This window comes from Python bivittatus, unplaced genomic scaffold (genome assembly GCF_059951505.1).
Source record: "Python bivittatus isolate LINGU-HERP-01145 unplaced genomic scaffold, Pbiv_v1 ctg000850_np1212, whole genome shotgun sequence".
Lineage (NCBI taxonomy): Eukaryota > Metazoa > Chordata > Lepidosauria > Squamata > Pythonidae > Python > Python bivittatus.
This window is the reverse complement of record NW_028277112.1, coordinates 11,846,656-11,870,177: the sequence shown is the minus strand read 5'-3', so window position 1 is coordinate 11,870,177 and position 23,522 is coordinate 11,846,656. Positions and strand designations below refer to the sequence as shown.

Sequence of the window (23,522 nt, the reverse complement as noted above, 5' to 3'; positions counted from 1 at the left end):
CTATTATTATTATCAAACAATTACGAGATTGCTTTAGATATTATTTGATTTTCTTAATTTCCCCTTTTTTCTTTTAGGTTAAGAAAATTAAATAAAAAGTTATTTATTTATTTTATCAAATTTATATAGCCATCCATCTCACCAGAATTGACTGGACAGCATATAATCAAACAAAACCACAATATAAAAACAATCATTATAAAAATATAGACAATCATATTAAAAAAAATTTAAAAATCATTAAAAAATTAGAATATACAAACCACAAATGGAGAGAGAAATAAGCAACCACATATTACCCACAATAGGGGAGCCACCTTAAAATGTCACCAGTTTCCTGGGACTTCCAGGCCTGATGACATAACCAGGTCTTGAGGGACTTTCTGGACATTAACAGGGATGGAGCTAACCTAACTTCGGGGGGAAGAATGTTTCATAAGTCGGGCACCACAGCAGAAAAGGCCCACCTCCTGGGACTCATCAAATGTAAGTCCCTCGCAGATGGAGCTTGTAGCATGCCCTCTGTGCCGGATCTTATGGGATGGGCTGATGTAATCAGGAAGAGGTAGTCCTTCAGATAACCCAGTTCCATGCCATGAAGGGCTTTAAAGGTCAAAACCAGCACCTTGAATTAGAACCAGAAACAAACTGGCAACCAACGCAGCTCAAAGAGCAGAGGTGTGACATGTGCTGTTCTGGGGACACACATAATTGCTCACACTGCTGGGCATACTCTTCAAGGACAGCCCCATGTAGAACGCATTAAAGTAGTCCAATCTGGAGGTGACTAGGGCTAGGTGACTAAGTTATCTAAGGAACATGAAGAATACCACATGAAAGCAAAGGCAGAAATGGTTCTTTCCATAAGTCAAGATCATTTTGACTTTTTTAGATCAAGAAATTAAAGGTCAATACAGTATGAGGGAAGAAAACTCCTAAGTTAACCTATTAGCAGATTTGCTTCTTATTTAATTAAACGACTTTGCAGTTTCTACAGCTAATATTTTGGCAAAATACATACCACTCCTGAAGTTGGAAATATGTCACTAATACTCCCACTAGCTTCCCAGTATACTATAACATGTCCAAATGTACTTATTAAGCGCTCAACATTCAAGGTGATCAAGGTATCCTGTTCCATTTCTTCTACTTGTTTAAATAAAGAATTCTAAAAATGTACAAATGATGAAAATGAATACGTAGATAGCTTAACATGGATATTGGTGTGTGTATAATATAATACATTATAAATAAATGTATTTTTATATCTTGTTTTTCTGCCCTTTAAACACTAACAAAATAAGAGTAGTCAGATACTCAAAAATCTATAAAATAGTTAAAATCACTATAATTCTACAAAATCACTACTAGAAAAAAGTAGTAACTAAAAAAGTGACTATCAGACTTTACTCCAGGTAGAGCAGTAAATCTTTATTTCAGGCATAGCAATGCATCTTTACCTCCCCCAGACATTTAACCCCATACTCAGAAACCCACTTACAGTAGAAGCTCACAGACATGACATGGCTTTATTGCACAATAGAGAGAAGTGCGCTCTCTCTCTTTCTCTCCCTCTCTCCATGTACATACAGATCTGCCTACTGCAAAATACTGAAATCAAATCTGTCTGTCTCTATCTCTCCTAAATTCTTCCTGGCCTTGAGATTGGGAGACTTCTGATCAATATTTACTTAACAGTTCTATCAAGCCTGAGAAATGTTGGTTCCCATTTTGACAACTTTCTGCAGTGTGGAAAATTACTATGGCTGCAATTCCTCTATTCAGGTCCTGGCAGCTTACCAAGATAACCAAAGCAATCTCAGTCTCCATATCCTGGTCCAAAACATGACTGAAATGGAAATGGAAAACTCAGTGAAGAAACTGAGTTCCCTATATTTAATTTCTCAATGAAAACAAACCATTTAATATATAAGTTAGGTCAGTTTTTTTATACAGATTTTCACACCCATCATGACATCATTACGTGGTAGCAGTTAGATTGCCGCATTTAGACTCAAGACCTTGAATTCAGGTGTCCTCAGACCAGGAATCTCTCAGACTAACTCACCATGAAGGGTTATTATGTATTGTGATCTGTGTAGACTACTAAATTCCTTTGGGAAAGGCTGGGATATAAATCTGATTAGTAAAACAATAAATGGTCTTAATTTTCTAAACCATCACAAAAGCATTCACAATAAAACAAGTATTACATGAGGTAAACTGCAGGTTCCAATGAATAATAGGTGAGATAAATTGCTAAGACAGCTGTTTAGGTCTGGTATTACGTTTTACAACATTATAAATAAGAATATCAATATAAACCATATGTGCTAACAAGAGACTATTATAAAAAATTCATAATTTAATAATTCAGTTTTTACCTGGGCAAATGCAACAACTCCATGAGCATCATCATTAGATGGTACAACTATGGTAACATAACCATTTGGACCTATTTCTGCACCACCCTTTGGATTTTTCAGCAATACTCTAAAAATTTCTTCTTCCTCTGGGACTGTGTCATCAAAAATATTGATTGCTATCACAATTTCTTTATCTCCTGGTTCAAATATCAGTTCACCTGAACTAGCATAAAAATACAAATGCACAACATATTTATAATTAAAGGATTGTTCCTCTGAGACAAATACAATAAAATCACATTTTTTACAGAAAAATAATTATCATATTTTCAGCTTCTTAAAAGATACAGTCATTATCAGTTACTAATTTGTTGTTGTTGCTATTTATTTAGTATGACAGGAAACATATGAGGTGAAATTCAACAACATGGAAGTAGATTTCTGTTTATACAGTATAACTTGTCCTTTTCCTCCTATCTTTAAAATCCAGAAGGTTTTACAGTCTGTCTTGGGGAATCATTTCATACTCTGAAGGAGATTTTGAATGTACTATACATGGAGCATTGCACTGAAGAGTGGGGATCTTTCTGTCTCCATATTACTGTTCCAAGCCATTCCATCTGCCAGGTAGATTAACTCATACATATTTTAAGCAAATAATGTATACTGCATTCCATTTAGATTAGACCAATCTCATCTCTTCATATCACAAATGCAGCTTTAAGAAGGGGCACACCTTCAATTACATTCCTTCAAAGCTCTTGGATAAGAGAGAGCTTGAAAATATATAGGGCTGAAGCAAGTAAACAAATTAATCTATGGGTAGCATCCATTTATTGTATTCTATTCTGCCCCATGTGAGAGGAAGTGGCATGACTCCTGATACAGTTTTTGTTTTTAGACTTTATCCAGATCTTCCCCCCACAAAAAAATCTTTCATCAATCAATCAATCATCAATCAATCAATCAATCAAAAACAAGCCAGCAGACTTCTATCAGCTTTCTGGGCTATTTTATTCCATTATCATCTTTCTTTAATTTGGTTATTTTCTATTAATAATCCTTGACAGTATTCTTTCCTGGATTTCTGAACAATTCCAAGATGGTGTCTCTAGATGTTGATTTGTCCATCACCTTCTGACTATAGAATTTTTACTAGAAAGCGAAAGATTCAGAATTGGCACATGGAAAGAATTGTATTAGGAACCCAAACTTTACAGCAAAGGAAAGGACAACAACATTATTTTATAAACTGTAACTTACAAAAGTAATAATATGCTCATAATCAATATATAAAATGAAATCATACCTAGGTATAAAATCTGATTGATTTGAAACTGCAGTTAGCTCGTAGACATAAGAATAGGAATCTCCAGTCACAACAATGAGACTTTTGTTAGAATTAAGAGACCTTACATTGACACTGGCAATATGATTGGCAGAAGGAGCTTCTAGCAATGGAGAGAACCGATTTATTTCTGAGTTCCAGGAATACAGAGCTGATTTATCTTTGCTAGCAAACAGTACATGCACTACATCAAGAATCAAAGAAGACAAGAATGTTAGAGGCATATTTTAAAATTTTCTGCTGAAAAAACAAAACATTTATTTAATTGGTTTTGTTCAAGGTGTGTTTAGCATTAAGCATTTGCTTAGCACTTTTGGTTTTAAGGATATGCAAAGCACTCAAAAGGGTGCTCTGCAAAGAGCACTGAAATGGTGAAGCAGTGTCCTCTGGAAGCTTAGCATGGCTGCTTCTAAGGCTTACAACATTCGTATTCATGAGTGTGTGCATATGTAGACAACTCTTTTGCTGGGATCACAAATAAAGCAAAGTAATTGTGCATGCACAGCCACATCAGACAATCAGGGAAAGCCTTGTGCAAGCAGCTGTGCAAAACCTTCCTGAAGGAGGAAAAAAATGTTTGCACATGGCAGCATGCTCTCCTTTTTTCTGCCAAGCAGCACCAAAAATCTTTACTTCCCTAGCAAACGTAAGACATTCTTGATGCTCCAAAGGCTGGAAATTTTGCTGTGGCAAAAATAAGTAATTTCATGTACTACAGATCTGCAGTTCTTAACACCTGATTAAAAGTTACTGCTACTCAGCAAATATCACATACTCATCCAAAAAGAGACATGTTGAAAACCGTCCTATAAATTTATTTTCTAGCTCCCAAGAAGCTTGGGTTGCACAGAATGACTCTGCCAGCAAATGACGACTTGTATCCAATTATTTAAGGCCATTTCATATCTGACAAATCCATTATGATGCATGTAACATACATATCCAAATCACTGCAAATGCATACTTTGAAAAATCATGGGCAAGTGCAACATCTCAAATTATACTATGTGCAAAAAGGCACATAGTATAATTTATGTATGATGGTGTACAGTGTACACATGGGGTATTCCCCTACAGGGAAATTATATCTCTGCAAGAAAAAAAATCATGTGTGAATTAGTGCAAGGGGAGTCAGAGATAATTTTCATACGTACCTAAACCTGAGGGTGGGAAAAAAGTATGAATTGTGTTTACTGCTCTGATGGAAATTGACTGAAAAAATCTGAAGGAAAATTGCCCTGTCTCCCACACAAAAATTTCACATGTATTGTTGAGCCCTATGGAGAGTAAAATCAGACAAGTTTCTATGAATACAGGTATTTACAATTAATGTAGTCATAATCAAGAAGTAGTAATATCTGATGAAGCACACCTTTTTAAGGAAATTCTGTAGATGGTAGAACTAGAACTGTGTTTTAGAACTGTGTTTCCTTTATTTATTCATTACAAGTAATTTTCTTTGTAACCGAAGTATTAGAAGAAAACATGGAAAAACAAATTATGAAACAAAAGCAAAAAACAACCAGCACAATCCCCCAATATAAATAATCAACTTCAGATAGTTAGCCCTTATAAAACATTATATAACTATTTTCCCAGGAGATCATTATTAAACAAAATAAATTTTTATTATTAAAATCATTAAAAGATGTTTTCTTCATGCTTCCATTTCCACAATAGCAGCTAAATTTTAATGTACTTCTGTCAAATATGACTACCTTTTGCAAAAATTAGGTAGATATCAGATCCAGAAATGAAAGCTTTGACTTGTGTTATTTCATTGATTGGCACTTCTTGAAACTTCATAAAATCGTTATCTGACCACTTGAATAAAAGAGGTCTCTGTGTGGATTCACAAGGGACAGTGACTAGGTATATTGTACTTCCCCTGGAAAAAAGATCCAGACTTAAAACTCCATTCACAGAGAGTTGATTATGGAATATGAAGATGCCATTATTCCACTGGAAAATCTGTAAAACGTAAAATAGCTCTAGTTACAACTAAAACTGGAAAAAATCAAGTATCATGTTAAAATATCTTTGTCCTAAATATGACATTTGGTGTGGAATATGAAAAACTAGAACATATCTCTTATTTACCATATATATAAGTGACTGACTAATCAGTCATAGGAATTATTCTTATGAACCATTTTTTAAAAATTTGTACCATTTAATTTTAATTTTCTTTAAATTTTCCTTTTGAAGGACAATATAATTCTGGTAAAATGATCATCATCATTGTGGAGCGTGATGCTCTTGCAGTTATTTAATTATAGGTTGGCCAAGGGATGTGTCTGAATGCTTTGTTTTTCATTGTACCATCCTCTCTAGCAGTCTGCAGCCTTCCAGACTTTAACTAAATTTGAAAAGAACGTATCTTGAGAGACGTCTCACCATGGGTCTTTTTCAGAAAGGGAAAACTGGGCAGTTTGGAGAACAGAATTCTCCACTACCTTCAGCAGGAAAGTAAGCTCAAGAACACCACCAGAAGTTTATTGTACCTCAAAAAGCTATGTGACTTCCCTCTTCAAGTACTACAACAATCTTGGTTTGTAAAGGCAGAGTTTACACTGACAGCCATGTATTTTACTTTGCGCATTTGAATATTGATTGGATAGATCTTGCTGAAGAGGAAGCATCACCATTGGAGAGAGGCATGTTGGATGCAGAATGGTAGAATGGGTTGGAGTCTTCACTGGCACAAGGGAACTGGAAACTGAATTAGAGAGCACGACTAAAAAGGAATATTCAAAGCTTCATATGCCATAATATGGATATGGTACTGAATAATGTGGGCCTCAAGTACAGGATCCATCCAGAAATGGGATATATGATCAGCCAGAGTATCTGTTCAGTATGAAGAATCATAGCAGATTGGGGCATATTTAAAGCAGAGCTCAAACTGAGAAAAGTCTCTAGCCATTAACTGCTTATCACGTCAGCTGATTAATCACTGATCATATTTTTGTACACAGAAAAGTAATTTGTAGATACGAATACAAACCCATGTCCTGAAGAAGAATGCAGAGACAGCCAGGTACATATTAATGCAGGTGGTATTCAAGTTGCATTTATTAATGTGCAATAGAGACACATTTGTATTAATTGATACAAACATGTGACATGTCTGCTGTAAATTTAAAAGCTATATTAAAAAGTAGGAAAAAAATCTAAATTTAGCATATTTTCAATTTTCGTATGATTCACATATACATCTCAATTTGCTACCTGATTTGTATGCATACCCTTAAAGAATTCACAATGCTGCATAAGTTCTGAATGTTATTAATTTCAGGTGAATATACAAACAAGGCTAATATACATGAAATAAAATGAAGATTCTCCTAACCTGGGTAGATTTAGATTCTGGTCTACAACTTGCAATAATCAAATAATGGCTTTGGTCCAAACTGAAATATTTTATATCACTGGTGGCTGGCACCAATATAGACTGTATCTGAAAGAAAGATAAGGAAATAAAAAGCATGTATCTAATCCTGCCTTTAAAATGCATCTCATTTATTTAACTGTAATAATGTTGCTCAAGGCAAAACTATGTAAATAAAATAAACCTCTCTAACATCAAGCACTCCAACTTCCCAATTTGGCTCTGAGGCTTCTGGTATTTGCCTGTAAGTGTCAGGAGTTGCGTTACAGGTATAGTAATTAATCCTTCTCTAAGAGAACAGACATAATCCATACACTTATCATAACATTCAAGGATAAATCTTGGATAGTTAAGTCATTTTATTGTGGATACCAAGCTGATCCACTGATGATGAAGGTATTCCAGTTATGTTATTATGATGACATGGTTTAAAAGTCTAGCATATACACACACTATTTGTGTCTGAAGATTTAAATCCTAAATTTATTTCTCCTACCCTTCTGTTGCTTCCAGTTTCCCATGCTGGCTTGTTGATGGCATCTGGCCTGTGTTTACAATATGGTCTTTTCTGGGCCCTGGCTCCTTATTTCCTGCTTTGCTAACTCCATCCCTCACACTGAGCATCAATACACGATCCTGTCCTTGGATTTTCTATGACTTGGGCCTTTATTTTTGCGACCTTGTGTCTTTCTTGACTGACTATACTTATTTCCTACAAATATACTACCCTCCCTCTTAACAATTATAAAAATATTCACTCTCACCATCTAGGAGTGATTCTTCCAGAAATGAAGTTCCTTGCATCCTGTTGACTTTTCCCTTGGAATTATTTTAAAGGCTGTTCTATCACACTTTTGATATTACACACTAGAAATTTGATACCATCATGATTGAAATGCAGCCCATATTTTTATATAGAACTGGCTTGTCTGAAAATGAATCCCAATTCCTCAAAAATCTAAACTTCCTCTTCCCAGTTCCACTGTCACATTCATGCATTGAAATTGTTCAGCAATTCCTGTTTATTGACCCTGTGCACAGAAAGGTAGCATTTTCAAGAAAGACACCTCAATAGTTATGCCCAATTATATACATCTGACTTTCAGAATAATCCAAGTACTTTTTTTCATGTTATTTGTACCAATGCACACAATGGCCATGGTTACACTCTACCAAGAAGATTATCTAGATGATATGCAGTTTATTATTACTAATTTATTTAGAAAATTTTACATACCTCCTAAGTTTATTAAGTCTTCCTAAGACTTAAAGCAGTGATGTCCACAACCTTTGTTCCAGCACACAAATCATCATGCAGTCAGCATGTCCAATGCATACTCATCTATCTTTACTTCTAATAATCAAACCCCATACTGTTAGGAGCCACCCTTTCCACCTAGAGGCAAATCTTCAGTATGAGAGGGTATGTTTGCCTATGAAGGACTCCTCTGAGAGACCCTTTCCCTGCTTTTTTGAAATGTCGTTCTCTACCCTGAGAGCTTCATTCTCTGATTGCTGAGGTATCAAAATTGGAGTGGGATGCTATTATTTTATAGAAAGGTTGTCAAGGCCTCTCTTGACAATGTTTCTATCTAGCTCAGCTTCCCCAGTTCAGTTACCTTGGCCTGAGGACAGATTTGTTCCCTGAGAACCAGAAGCACATTGCTCTGATCATACACTGATGACCTCTGCTCAGCATATGACACTACACTGAACAGCCAACACACCCTTCATAGCTTTCTAACAGGATACCTATGATTATTTGTTAGGTTTTATTTAGACAGACAGTCAGTTATTTAATTTATTAGAAGAGATGAGTAAATGACCTAACCTCCTCACCTTGCTGCCAAACTCACAAGCATACTTAACACTTCGGTCTTTTAATTTTTTTAGATAACATTCTAAATTGTTTTCACAAAACTAAAGCCTGATGCTGGATTTTGCAGACTGAATCTCAGGCCTATTCCTAGAGGTGTCCTGAAAAAATTAGTGAGAACACTTTAGATCTGCTGTCTTGTGGCTTTTCGTTAAACCCACTCACCAATTCCAAGATTGAAATAACTTTGTTACTTCAGACTATTGCCACTTCCGACTGAGAAAATAATTGTACTTTTTGGAGGTTTTTGCAGGACAGAGTTATTTCTTCCCTTAGGAGTAAATTAATGTTGTACTTTTTTTAAAGGAATTACCTTCTAGCATTTGATTAATTATTTAAATAGTGAGTAAATGGAATTTAGCTTTCTCTCTCTCAGATGCTCAACTCATGAGTCTACTTCACTGCGGTTTACAAACAAATATTTATAATTTTTCTGATATTGATGTCTTTGACATTATCTGGGAGAGGAATTTTCAACTCAAGTATGTGAATTCTAAAAAAGTTGAAAGAAAGTTTGAACAATGAAACAATATTACCTCTAGCAGCTGGAATCCAGAGGTAAACAAGAACATGGTGTTGTTAGAAGGTCTATGTTCTTTTGTTCCACCATGAGTAATTACTAAATAAGAGGAGCCATTGATTTGAAATGCAATACAGTGATGAGGATTCTCAATACTGAATTCCTAAACAAAAAGTAAACCAATAAATTTGTTTTTTACTATTCAATTAATAACATCCATGCATTATTTTAAAACAAAAACATAATTTTACTTTAACTAATATTCCTTGCTACTGAAATAGGATTTACAGGTAGTCCTTGTTTAGCGACTGGCTCATTTAGCAACTGTTTGAAGTTATGATGGTGATGAAAAAGTAACTTTACAAACAATCCTCACATTTACGACTTTTGCAGGTCTGTAAAGCAAAGGAAAGCTAAAGTAAGAGCATAAGCACAGTTGGGTTTCACTTAGTGACCTCTTCATTAACAACCTAGCTGCTGGTCTCAATTGTGGTCACTACATGAGGACTACCTGTATATCACATGTCTTGAAACAGTGCTATGATCCAGTATTCTTGGATATCAGTTAATTTTTTACAGTATTTACCTCAACAGGAACAAAAACTCCCCGCCATTGATATATTGAAGACTTTACAGCTGGATGTGTTCGCAACAATAAGCTGTATAAAAAGTCTCCTGCCACAAAGAAACACCAGCTAGATATCGATTCTTCCTCAAAACTTTGTAAAATGGCCAGTACACTTAACCCACCCTCTGCAGATAGAAAATCAAAGGAAAATTAATGCTATTCATGGCAGAGATTAGCATAAAGCAAAGAAAGACATTCCACATTGATTGACCAATGACTTCATCCCAAATGACCATGAGCTGGTAAAATTGCATTCCCTAGAAGAAAAGAGGCAAACAGTGTCAAGTCTACAGGCAGCTGCTTATCAAATCCATTCCAGAACCTTGAAACAATTCAGGCAGTCCCACAAAACCACTAGCCTCAAATCTCACTGCTGCACTCTCCCATTGAAACTTTTTCTCCAGCTGCCCATAGAAAGGACACCAAAATAGCAAGCAACTGGCACTCTACTCCTATCCTTGTTCTTCCCTTACCACATTGTAACTGCAAGGAAAAAAGAAAGGGAAGAAAAAACCCTCAGCAGGCCACAATATGGGGGATGAAAAGATCAAGGAAAAGCAAATTGTAGGAATCAGATGAAAGGCACCTCCAATGGGAAACTGCTTGTCCTGCAGGTCCAGAAGAAAAACAGCACAACTAACTTCCCAGAGTTCTTTCCAGCGGGAAACCTAATCCAGTAGTCAACTGATTCAGCTTCCAAGACTTATACATGTCTCATGATGTCATGAAGACAAAAAGGCACAAAGCCAACCTTGGATTGGTACAGTCATTGTATATGGAAGGGGCTTTAGTTCTCATTGGTTGAATAGGCCAAATTGTAATACATGAGTTATAAAAACCTATTCTCCATAATCTATCAAAACCTATGAATTGACTTACTTATCCCAAATGCAGAATCAGATTGCGTTTCCCATTCCACACTCACTGATGTATTGATTCCATTGCTCCGAGATATTTTTAAGTAGACTGTAGTGTTTGCTTCCTCAGCTATGATAGAATTTGTCCTACGAATTATGGAAGATTTAACAAAATATATAAATAGAGATCCTTTTTCAGATTTGTGTCTCTAAGTGCTACACAACTAAATAAATTATAAAACAAAAATAAAGATATGGTGAAGGTATTCTATTGGCATACCACCTCTAAAAATGCTGTTTTTCAGCACATGTAAAATCTGACACATTATTCTTATTTTAAAATAGCAGACTCTTTCATAGTACGTCTCAGTAGATGCTAGTATAATGTGAATATTCTAGAAATTATAGCAAGATATTCAGAATTGTAACCTGTGGTTATTTAAAAATAAAATAAAATAATAAAATAAAATAATAAAATAAAATAAAATAAAATAAAATAAAATAAAAATATTCTAAAGATATCACAGCACATATTAACTTGGAAATAAGTGTCACTGATCTGGGTGAATATGAAGTGGATTGTGCAAAAACATCTGGAGAGTGCTTTGTCAAGTGAGTGGAGCACTAATGGAGACAGGTCAGTTCAAGGGCCTGCCAACTTCGCCTCTGGCCATGCATGTGCACGGACAGTTGATAATTCTTCCAGGACCGTCACTGCTTTGCTTCAGTAGTCATCCTAGCAGCTGTGTTATCCTATGCATTCACACATACTCAGTCAACGTCGGATACCTCCAAACCAGTTAAGCCATCCAGAAGATGTGGCATTTCAGCGCTTTGAGCAGCAGGCTTGCTTTGCTTGCTGCACAAGGCACCATTCAGAATGGTTTTGCACATTCCTAGTTTGCATTGCATATCGTTTGCTACGGCATCCATGGAAAGGAAAACAAAGAAGTACACAGATTTATTTCAATAGCACTGACACAGTATCACATTATACATCAATAATAAAAACAGATTAAATGACAGGAACAAAAACTGAACCTGGGAAACATTGGTGAAACCTCCAAATGCCTATTGTTAAAGAAAAGATGGTCAATGTATAGAAGCTTGTGCATCTAAACTTAGGTAAAATATTATAGCAATTATTTAATTATGTATTTACCAATAGAAGAGAATATATGTAGCTCAGGGTTGAACTGTGGAGTCCTTGGGGTTCTCTGAGCTTGGTTGTTTTCCTACAGATGTTTTGTTACCCAGCTAGGTAACATCTTCAGTGCTAGAAGGGAGTGGGGTCTGCTTATATACAGTAGCTTGCCCTGTCAGTGTTGGTGGGAGTGTTGTTTTCTCCTTGGTAGTTCCTTGATTAGGCTGTTGTTTACTGCTTGATTGTCTGTCTGGTGTTAATCTCTGCTTATCTGGGTGTTGATTGCTGGCGAGGAGGTGTTCTGGTCTTTTTGTTTCCTTTTTATTGTCTCTTTTGAATAGTGTGTAGATCTTGTTTATCTCTATGTTCCTGTTGATGGCTGACTTGTCTGAATACCAATCTTCCAAGAATTCCCTTGCATTTTTGGATTTAGCTTGGCTTAAGATGCTGACAGTTTCTGAGTTGAAACTATGGTTAAGTCTTTCCATGTGTTGTGAGATAAAGTTTTCATCATGTCTTCTGACTGTTAGTTGTATTTAAAACATTTGTATACTGTCTCCCATTAACAATATATTGATAATACACAAGATACTGAAAATATTGCTATCAACATCTAGGTTGCTATTTATTTAGCTTGTTTATGATGTACCCCTGATATGTTGTAACTCTGACATTTGCTTTTTTCTGTGTTACAATATGAATGTCAATAAATTTAAGAAGGCTGAACAATATAAAATGCACATTAACTTTTATATATAGCTAACAAATTAATTTCTGACCTAACATAATATTTACCTCTCTGTAATTGAAAAGATACTGAAAAGTCCCAAAGGAGCCTGATTTTGCAACACTGTGATCAACGTTTCCGTTCTTGCACCCAGTCTGGCTCCACCAGTTGGATTGAACAGAGTAACAATGAATTGTTCATCCATTTCTGGTTCAGCATCCAGGATGGCACTAATATGCAGATTCTGTAAGAAAAAGCAACATACAACTATCAAAATCTTGGATACCAGAATAGTTATGTTAAGACATGGAATAAATTCAGGAAGAACATGTTAAGATTGAAGGAATTATAACTGTCATTGTTAGGGAGAATTTTTCTTTATTTTTAACAGTAATTTTATTAAAAATTACAATTATAAAGATAAAAACTAATACAAACTAAAGAAAAAAGAATAAAAAGAAAAAATAGAGGGTGCAGAAAAGAAAAAATAGAAAAAGAAAAAAGAAAGAAAAAATAAGAATATAGAAAAGAAAAAGAAAAACATATAAAGAAATGACTTCCCCCTTCATCACAAGGATAAACAATTTTAGTAACTTATCACCTTCTCTTAAAATACAACAAATGATCTATAGACAAATCCTTAAAGCCTTGTCTTTTCAGTTTTGATCAGCAAAAGTCAATTAAGGGTTACCAAAAATAATAACATATCTATTTTAGCATTGATCAAATAATCCAACTTTATATTCCTTCCTTTTACTTTTAACAATCTTAATCTTTAGTTCCTTCAAATAATGTCCTAGAACTTGATTTCATCTTTTCTTTGTCCCTTCTCACAAAATTCTTCAAAGCTTTAACAAGCCCCTTTTGTAAATCAAATATAGGAAAATTATCCTGGTCACTCTCTTCTTTGGTTATTTATATATCCATTTTAATTAAGACATCAGCCAGTTTCTTTTGTATGTCCAGTGTAGCATCATTGTTGGGAGAATTTCTGTGATAAAAATGAATATTTTGCCAGAATGATGTTTTTGTTTCAAACAATACCTATTATGACAACTGATGTACTAAGTTTGTAAGGCAAGGGAAAAAAACAAGAGTTAAATATAAAACACTCTGAGATGCAAAGGAACAAGGAGTATTGGGACTGCCTGATTGAAATTGTATTTTGCAGCCTGCTGCTTAGTCTAAATGAAAGAGTGGGTTTTGCTGAGAAATAAGAGAATTTTAGAATTAGAAGAGCACCATCTGAGGTTTGGATGGCATGGTTTTCTATGGTATGATGAAGTCAAGGTTAATGTAGATTTTAAGAATTATTATATTAGAAGTGCCATACTGAGAACATGGAACAGATATAAACCCAGACTGTACCCAAAAATGCCTTTTTTATGTCCAGTGTAGCATCATTGTTGGGGAGAATTTCTGTGATAAAAATGAACATTTTGCCAAGAATATTTTTGTTTCAACACAAGAAGCATTTACAGGAAAAAAGCAGTAGGTAAAGAAAAATGGTTAACTTATTGAGAGTTGTTAAAACAGGAACATGGAGAATATAAGATGAAATCAAAAGAGCAATTGGCTGCAGAGGGATTTAATTTTCAATGGTTTTTGTATGCACAGTTAAGAGAAAGATTTAAGGTAGACAACAAGACATTTGGAACTGAGCAGCAGAAGACAGAACTTGAACTACATACAAATGATGAAGACATAATTGCTAAAATGTATAAACTTTTACTGAAATTTGTAACAGAAGAACAAGTGAAAGACTGTATGATAAAATGGGCTAAGAACTTTGGACACAATATACTGATGGAACAGTGGGAAAATATGTGGTTAAAAGGATTGAAATGTACATTACATTATCATCTAAAAGAGATTTTTTAATAAAATGATGTACCATTGGTATATGACTCCAGAAAAAATGTGTGGAATGTATAAAGATACTTCAAATAGTGAAAGAATGTATGATAAAATGGGCTTAAAAATTGGTTATAATATACAAATGGAACAGTGGGAGAATATTGAAAGGTTGAAAGGACTGAAATTTACATTATGTTATAGTCTTAAAGAGAATTTTTATAAAATGATGTATCGTTCGTACATGTCACCAGAAAAACTATCTAGAATGTATAAAGGTACTTCAAATTTATGTTGGAAATGTTATCAACAAGAAGGGACATTTTATCATGCTTGGTGGATGTAAAAAAGCTAGAAAATTTTGGACTCAATTTCATATAATAATACAGATTTTAAAGATCAACATCCAACTGAAACCAGAACTTTTTTTGCTGGGATTAATAAACAGACAAATAGAAAAGAGCCATGGAAGATTATTTTTATATATGATTACTGGTGTGAGACTATTATATGTGCATAAATGGAAAGACTCTGAAATATCCACAATGGAGGAATGGTTGGTAAAGATGACAGAACTAGCAGAGATGGCAAAATTAACTTGTTTGATTAGAGAAAGATCAACAACTACATTTATCAGTGACTGGAAACTCCTTATGGACTTTTTGCTGAAAAAAGAGAAGAATGAACTTGTGATTCATGTTTGAAGATTAGAAAGGGTAGCTTATGGAAAGAAGGAAATTATGATGTAAACTTAGTGAGAGGGTAAAATATAAATACATTTATAACCACTGTCAAAAATATTGAAAGCCACTTCTTTATAATCTTTTCTTTTTCTATTCCTTTTTCTATTTTCTTTCTTACTTACTCACTATTGTTCCTTATTTTCTTTGTTTCTTTTCTAATATTTGTATTCCTTTTATCTTGTTAAAAATTTCTTCAATAAAAATTATATTAAAAAAAGTATCAAAGTCTTGGATCAACTATAATCAACAATGGAACTCTACAAAATTTTCACAACTTATAAGCAATTACAAATATTCTTGATGAGCGCTATTATTTTGAAACAGAAGCATATATATGTCATCTTTTTCAGCTATTTGTAGTATAGCTACAAATACAAGCTACCTCTCCTGGAATTCCTCTTCTACACAACAATTAAAAATGGAGGTGGTGTCCTTTTTATATCTGGCTACTCTATCCATTATACATAAGAGAGAAGAATAAGACAATAGGTTTCAAATAAGTATGCATATTTATATTTTGAATATTCCACACTGAAAACAACATAAATCCTATATGTAGTAAACTAATACTTCAGAGAGATGATTACACTAAATTTTCTTTTCTGATGTGCTAATTTACCAAATAAGATGTCCAATAAAATGTATATATATTCAAAAATAAGCCTTACTGGAATAAATATTTCCAAATAAATGTGTACTGAGATTTCAACTAAAGGACCTTTGTTTTTGAAAGGACAAAACATTTTGAATATGTAAAATCTCTCCCACCTGTAATCTGAGTTAGTAGAGCCTGCCTCATTCTCTGCAATTTGTAAATTAGGTCTTAAAGCATGCAGTACGATAACTGATGCAGGTATGTATGTATGTATGTATGTAATGTTTACTGATGTAAACCAATTTGTTGTATTTTATTTCTTAAATAAACAATGGTATAATCTTTTATTTCTTTTCCATTTTGTAGTAACTACTTGTTGCATATTACCTTGAGTCTTATTCCCTCTTCTAGAACAATATAGCCCTGTGATGGAGTCAAATCTACAGATGCTTCAGAAGAATTTATCTCTTGCACAATATATTGGACAGTCACCGTTCCAAATAATCCTTGGGGAGGTTCTCTGATAATATTCAGTATTGCAACACTTTCCATCAGATGGAGTGCTGTCTGTTCCCTTAGGAAAAAATGTTCACTACTGTTGAAGGACAAAACTCCATGACCGTCGTCATTGGCCAGAATAGTAATTGTTGCTTTGAACAGACAATAAATGAAATGATTACCTTAATATACATAATACATTCAATAGGAAAAAGGAGATATATAATAAGAACATTTATAAAGATAAATTAACATATGCTTTTCTTCTATATAATTTAATACATGACTTTATTATCAATATTGGTATTTAAATTCAGACGTATATTTGATATTTTTCTTAAGAATATAAGTATAAATTTGTGGAACAAAGTTTATGTAGATTATAAATAGATAATAATAATAATAATAATAATAATAATAATAATAATAATAAAAAAAAAAATCAGGACTTCCATCTCTAATACCTACAAGGAAAATTTGTGTTCCAAAATTTTTTTGCAGAGTTTGAAAAACATAGTCCTGCTAAAATGAAGAACTTTTAACTAAAATTAAGCATTTCAAAGTTACATCAAACAGGAAAAAACTCTCATGATAAATATACATTGTTCCTTTCTACCCTGAAAAAATAATCACTGGTGAGATGTATCACTAATACTATAGTATTAACTAAGCACTTGCGGAATAATGTTCAACTGATTTTAGTAAATCATGAAATGTATTATGGAATTAGACCTATTAGACTCCACTTTCTAATTTGCCCTTCACCTCCAAATGTATTCAAGGACAATTCCTGGAATTGTAACAAGCCATGTTGTAATATGATAATTATGGAAGTTATAAGCACATACATTGGGAAGTTAGTTAAATCTATTTGATTCTACTGATCTCATTAGTTTTGCTTAAGATAAATAATATGAAATCGACATAATTTCCTGTATTATGTACTACAAAGAAAGTGCAAAGAATTCAAAAAGGTTTCATGTTGTCCTGTTATATCGTCCTATCTTCAATACTGAAGATAAGTGAAACCCTTTTAGCAACAGAGCTCACAAAATTGTTTTTTCATAACAATACAGCTAATTGCAAAACAATATAGCAGACTGCCAGCCAAAAATTGCTAACTATCAATAATTTAGGGAATTATGTAAATCTCTTTTGACTATGAAGAATAATGTACAAGTATCTACTGCTGTTAATGATGATTTTAAGTTATGTATTTATTCATTCAAGTTATATAGCCATCCATCTAATCTATGTGACTCTGGGTGGCTCACAGACTTAAAAACAGAAAACAACAACTAGTTACAAATAAACAACCAAAATAAAAACCATTAAAAACCAAGTAAAACCATTAAAACTTTTAACAGGAGAGTACAATCAATATAGTGACTAACAAAACAGCCAGCTAACAGGCTCCGTATCACCACTGGATCTCCAGGCATGTTCTAATGGTATGTGGGAATGACCTTGGGAGTTGGAGGGAAGAGATGCTGCCTAGGGAATGAATAGATAAGTGGGGAGCCTGCAGCTGCATAACGAGCACAGAAAGAAACTCAGAAAGGATCCTCCCTAACTTATCAGGCTGTAAAAAGAGACAGTGGGAGATTTGTACTTTCAAACTTGCAAGATTCTGTTAATGTAGCCTTACAATAAAGTAGAATTAGCTCATCTGGTTGTGTTTCCTGTCTGGTCTACCTGGGAAGACTGACACACGATGACAAAACCATGTCTTGAGATCCTTTCAAAAGGCCAGCAGGGTCAGGGCCAGTCTAACCTTGGGAGGAATTATGTTCCAAAGGGTGGGTGCTGCAGCAGAAAAGGCTCTCCTCCTAGTTCCCATCAGATGACATTTTTTGGTGGACAGGACCCATAACATATCTCTCCTGCCAGCCCTGATGGGATGGGTAGGTATAACCGGGGAGAGGTGGTTCCTCAAATAACCTGGCTCCATGGTATGTGGGTTTTTATAGGTCATTTCCAGCAACCTGAATTGAATCTGGAAACAAAACGGCAACCAGTGCAGTTTGCGGAGTAGAGGTGTTACCTGCACTGATCAAGGAGCTCACTTTGCACCAGCTGTAGCTTCTGGGTGCTCTTTAAGGGCAGACCCATGTAGAACATTACAGTAATCTATTCTGGAGGTGACCAGGGCATGACTGACTGATAGCAGAGCCTCCCGATCCATGGCAATCACAAAATAAAATACTAATTCTAAGATAATATTACCTGTTACATTTTCTCCCAACTCTAATCCAAGGGATGGATTTGTTAAAATTAGTTGAAATCTCTCATCTCTTTCAGGAATCTCATCATCAAAAATCTGAACATCAACATATTTGTACCTTTCTCCATCAGCAAAACAAAGAGTCTATTAATAAAACATTATGAACATGTTTTTTAAAAATATGTTGAAATGCAATGCATAAAAAAATGTACAGAAAGATGTAAATCCTCTGTGACTTTTACAAAGAATCTACAGTAATATTCGAAAGATGTGTAAGTCCTTTTGTAATCATAAAAGTATGTGCAACGAACACAGCACAGCACACCTCCTTATCTCTCATCCCAACATCTACATGTACTTTAGAAATTGAAGAAATGATCTGCACTTGGCCTCCATGAAGCCACTTTGACAAAATAATAAATGCAATGGAGGCAGCATGATTCACTTCACCGAACCAAAGAGGCTATCCAATTCCTCTTGATAAAATTTCTGTTGCCTCAAATTGCTCTGGGTCAATGTTGCAGACAAAGGTCCTCTCAATCTTCTTCCTACTGCAGGCTGAAAATCTTCCAGGTTAATCAGCTTTGGGTTTGCCTACAGCAGTGTTGCCCAAACTTGGCCACTTTAAGATGAGTGGACTTCAACTCCCAGAATCCCCCAGCCAGCCATGCTGGCTGGGGAATTCTGGGAGTTGAAGTCCACTCATCTTAAAGTGGCCAAGTTTGGACAACACTGGCCTACAGCATGCACTGGAATCACCCTGGAAGAGTTTTGGGGTGTGCTGATGGGTTCCTAGCTGGCTGTCATTACTTGTGCAATGGGATTACCTATGGTACCTGCCAGAGCTTCTCAGCCTAGAAGCACTTTGGCCAATCCTGCAGGAAATGGCTCTACTCAGCCTTCTCTTGCAGCAGCAGTCAAAGAAGCCTTCTCTTGGCCTTCTTCCATAGAAGTGGCTGAGAGGGGTTCTCAAGCAGAGCAAGGCAAGACATTATTGTCACTTTACCCACAGAAATGAAGGGATGTTGCTTTCGGGGAATATCTTGGCCAGACCTTGATCAAAGCAAAGGAGCACTTTGAAGCTTTCCACAGCCCTATTGTTCAGGTTACAATTGTTTACATTTTTTACTAAAACAAAGCACCTATTTGGTGTTATAGAAAAAAATGGTTTTCTGTGATGGCTTTTTCTTACCCTTGAAGAAAGATTAAAGTCCAGTCCCTGATGTGCTTCCAGATTCTGAGCATACAAGAATAAGGACACATTACCATATAATCCTCGGTCCCGGAATATCACTAATGTTAAGTTTACATTAAGTTCATTTATTTCAAACCTGAAGAAAAATGAAAAGTTACCTATTATTTCTTTATTTACATACTTGTTTTTTAATAATACTTTTATTAAAGATTACAATTATACAGACAAAAATTAATACACAGAAAATTAAAGACAGAAAGAAATTATGGAAAGTGCAGAAAAAATTATTTAGAAGAAAAAAAAATAAATAAAAGTATAGCAAAGCATGTGTGTGTATGTGCATGTGTGTAACTTCCCCCCTCATCACAAGTATAAAATTTTTTAACAACTCATCACCTTCTCTTGAGAACAACAATCTCTTCATCCTGTATCTCATCTCTTTATTTATAAACAAATCTTAAAACCTTGTCATTCAATTTTAATCAGCAAAAGTCCATTAAGGGTTACCAGAAATAACAAAATATCTATTTTAAACGTAATCCAAAAACTCACTTTTTAATCCTTTCTTTTACTTTTATATGTCATCTTTTAACTATAAAGGAATCCCCCAAACCTCATCATTCAACTGTAGTCAGTAAAAATCCATTAAGGGTTACCAGAAATAACCACATAACTATTTTAACCTTAATCAAAAAACCTAAAATACAAAATAAGCTCTTCCCGTATCTTATCTCTTATCTAAAAACAAAGCCTTAAAACCTCATCATTCAGTCTTGGTCAGCAAAAATCCATTAATTATTATCAGAGATAGCAACATAACAATTTTAGCCTTGATCAAATAATCCAACTTTATATTCCTTCCCCTTACTCCCAAGACTCTTGGCCTTTAATCCATTCAAATAATGTCCCAGAACTTGATTTCTTTTCATTTTTTTGTCTCTTCTCACAAAGTCCTTCAAAACTTTAACAGATCTCTTTCTTAGAACTTGGTTTCTTTTCATTTTTGCTTTGCCTCTTGCCACAGAATCCTTCAAAACTTTAACAGGTCTCTTTTGTACAATCTAGGAAAATTATATCACTCTTCTGGTTTATTATTTGTATGTCCCCTTTAATTATTAAAGTGTCAGATGGTTTTATTTGTATGTACAGTATTTTATCTCCTTACAGTCTGTTATTTCCAAATCCATATTTAAATCAATTTCAGTCTTATCTGGTAGAACTTGTTCCTCTTCCATATCATTTACAAACCATTTATCTATGATGGCAAATATTTTTAAAATTAATTTCTGAATCCATTATTCACAAATATCCCTCAATACATCTGGTGTTAAAGTATTTTGTTCCATTCATTAGCAATTAATTTAGGTGTTCTTCTCCTTTAATTACAAACTTTAGTTCCTTCTGGTTCCCTCTGGAGTCCAAACTTCAAAGTCCTATCATGTTTCTATTTTTAGAGTTCAAAAACATCAACAGTTTCCCGTGGGAAGGATTCATATAATTAATTTTAAAATCTTATTTCAAATCCATCTGGACCCTTAGTTCGTTTATAACTTTCCAAAAACAACACTCTAATCTCCCTTTTGCTGTTTAATCCAAAAATAATTTTTTCTAAGACCTTAAATGCATACTTAAAACTACTTTCATTAAGGGCTGAAGGAAATTCACCCAGTGAATACTGTAAAGCTTGCTGTTCTGAAGATTCTCAATATTTAAAAGACAATAAAAAAGTAATTCCAAAGGTGATTAAGAATTTAGGATTGGCCAAACTTTTTGTCCATAGAGGCTACACTGCGACTCTGAGTCTGGCTGGAATCCCTTGACTCCCAAGCAACTTCAAACACCTTGGTTCCTGCCATCTACTCATGAGTAGCAGCTATCTGGAGTGCGTGTGGGCAATCTCAGTCTTGTCTTCAGTAAGTGAAAAGCATGCTCAATTGGGTTGAGATCAGGTGACTGACTGGGCCATTGAAGAACATCCCACTTCTTTGCCTTGAGAAACTCTTGGGTAGCTTGCTGTATGTTTTGGGTCATTATCCATCTGCAATATGAAGCGGCATCCTATCAGTTGGGCAGCATTTGGGAACAGAAAGTATAGCCCTGTACACTTCAGAATTCATCCTGCTGCTTTTATTAGCAGTTAGGTCATCAATAAACACCAGTGACCCGGTTCCACTGGCAGCCATACATGCCCATGCCATAACACTGCCTCCACCATGTTTGATAGATGATGTGGTATGCTTTGGATCATGAGGTGTTCCTTTCCTTCTCCATTCTTTTCTCTTCCCATCATTCTGGTGCAAGTTAAACTTGTCCAAAAGAAGTCCAAAGAATCTTATTCCAGAACTGGGCAGTCTTTTTTAGGTGTTTGCTGGCAAAGTCTAATCTGGCCTTTCTGTTCTTGAGCGTTACCAGTGGTTTGCACCTTGTTGTGAAGCCTCTGTATTTACATTTATAAAACCGTCTCTTGACTGTAGATGTTGACAATGACATGCCTACCTCAAGAGCATTCTTGACCTGGCTAGATATTCCTCTTCACCATGAGCAGAATTCTGCAGTCATCCACTTTAGTTGTCTTCCATGGTCTTCCAGGCCTTTTGCTGTTGCTGAACTTGCCAGTTAATTCCTTCTTTTTCAGGATGTTCCAAACTGTTGTATTGGCCACTCCCAATGTTTTTGCTATCTCTCTGATGGGTTTTTGTTTTCTCAGCCTAATGATGGCTTCCTTCACTCGCATGGACACCTCTTTGGACCTCATGTTCAGAGTTCCAGTGAACAGCTACCAAATGCAAATGTAACACTCAGAACCACCTCCAGGGCTTTTATCTGCTTGATTGGTCATGGGGTACCCAGGAAACAGGCCACACCTGACCATGTAGCTGCTTGTCAGCCATTCGTTCCATTACTTATGAGCCACCAACGATGGGTGTGTGTGTATGCCACTGGCTGTACTTCCTGAATGGTTAGTGCCCCACTTTTGTCAAACCCCTTGAATTACAGCTGAAAATCCTGACTTTGTTCCCATCTGGATGTGTTTCCTTTCAACCTCAATGTGGTGGTGCACAGAGGCCAAATGCCAAAACAGTTATCCTTGTTCCAATATTTCTAGTCCTGACTGTACATTTCCACCCAGCTGACACATATTTGACTGGAAAAGTTCCAGACTTTTCTGGAAGTAATTCTGGAATAAAAGCAAACAGCAGCAAGCATACAACTTCTCAGTGGATATTCCCATGTTTGGAGACTCATGATTATGCCAGAAGCTTGGTATATTACATTTTGTAGTTGCTAAACTTTGTGCATGTGTGAGGGTTGAGGATCTCTTCCTACTCAGGCTCTAGGACAGGTGACTCAGTCTGGTACTATTCTTCTCCAAAAGGTAGATGATTACTTGCTGCTCCAGGTTGCAAGCCTATCCTCCAACAGGTCCTGTTCTTCCTGAGCTTCATTTACAAATATCTGAAAGCCTACTGGCTCCTGAATTGTAAGGTCAGAATTTGTCAAGTTCTGCTCCTCTAATTCAGAATTTGACTCATCAGACATGCCCATAACACATGTT

General features: G+C 35.1%; 1 protein-coding gene across 1 annotated transcript in view; it reads right to left on the bottom strand.

Moving 5' to 3' along the window:
• Positions 1-23,522, bottom strand: part of ADGRV1 (adhesion G protein-coupled receptor V1) — a 275,296-nt gene that overhangs the window by 162,256 nt on the left and 89,518 nt on the right. Inside the window, exons 41-53 of the mRNA XM_088130185.1 lie at positions 19,964-20,102; positions 18,774-18,915; positions 16,437-16,699; positions 12,926-13,101; positions 11,009-11,133; positions 10,088-10,254; positions 9,518-9,664; positions 7,067-7,174; positions 5,433-5,685; positions 4,869-4,991; positions 3,676-3,898; positions 2,385-2,589; positions 1,022-1,168 (exon numbers count right to left, since the gene is read on the bottom strand). Coding sequence (XP_087986311.1) covers positions 1,022-1,168; positions 2,385-2,589; positions 3,676-3,898; positions 4,869-4,991; positions 5,433-5,685; positions 7,067-7,174; positions 9,518-9,664; positions 10,088-10,254; positions 11,009-11,133; positions 12,926-13,101; positions 16,437-16,699; positions 18,774-18,915; positions 19,964-20,102 — 2,218 coding nt within the window. The remainder of the gene's footprint in view (positions 1-1,021; positions 1,169-2,384; positions 2,590-3,675; positions 3,899-4,868; positions 4,992-5,432; positions 5,686-7,066; positions 7,175-9,517; positions 9,665-10,087; positions 10,255-11,008; positions 11,134-12,925; positions 13,102-16,436; positions 16,700-18,773; positions 18,916-19,963; positions 20,103-23,522) is intronic.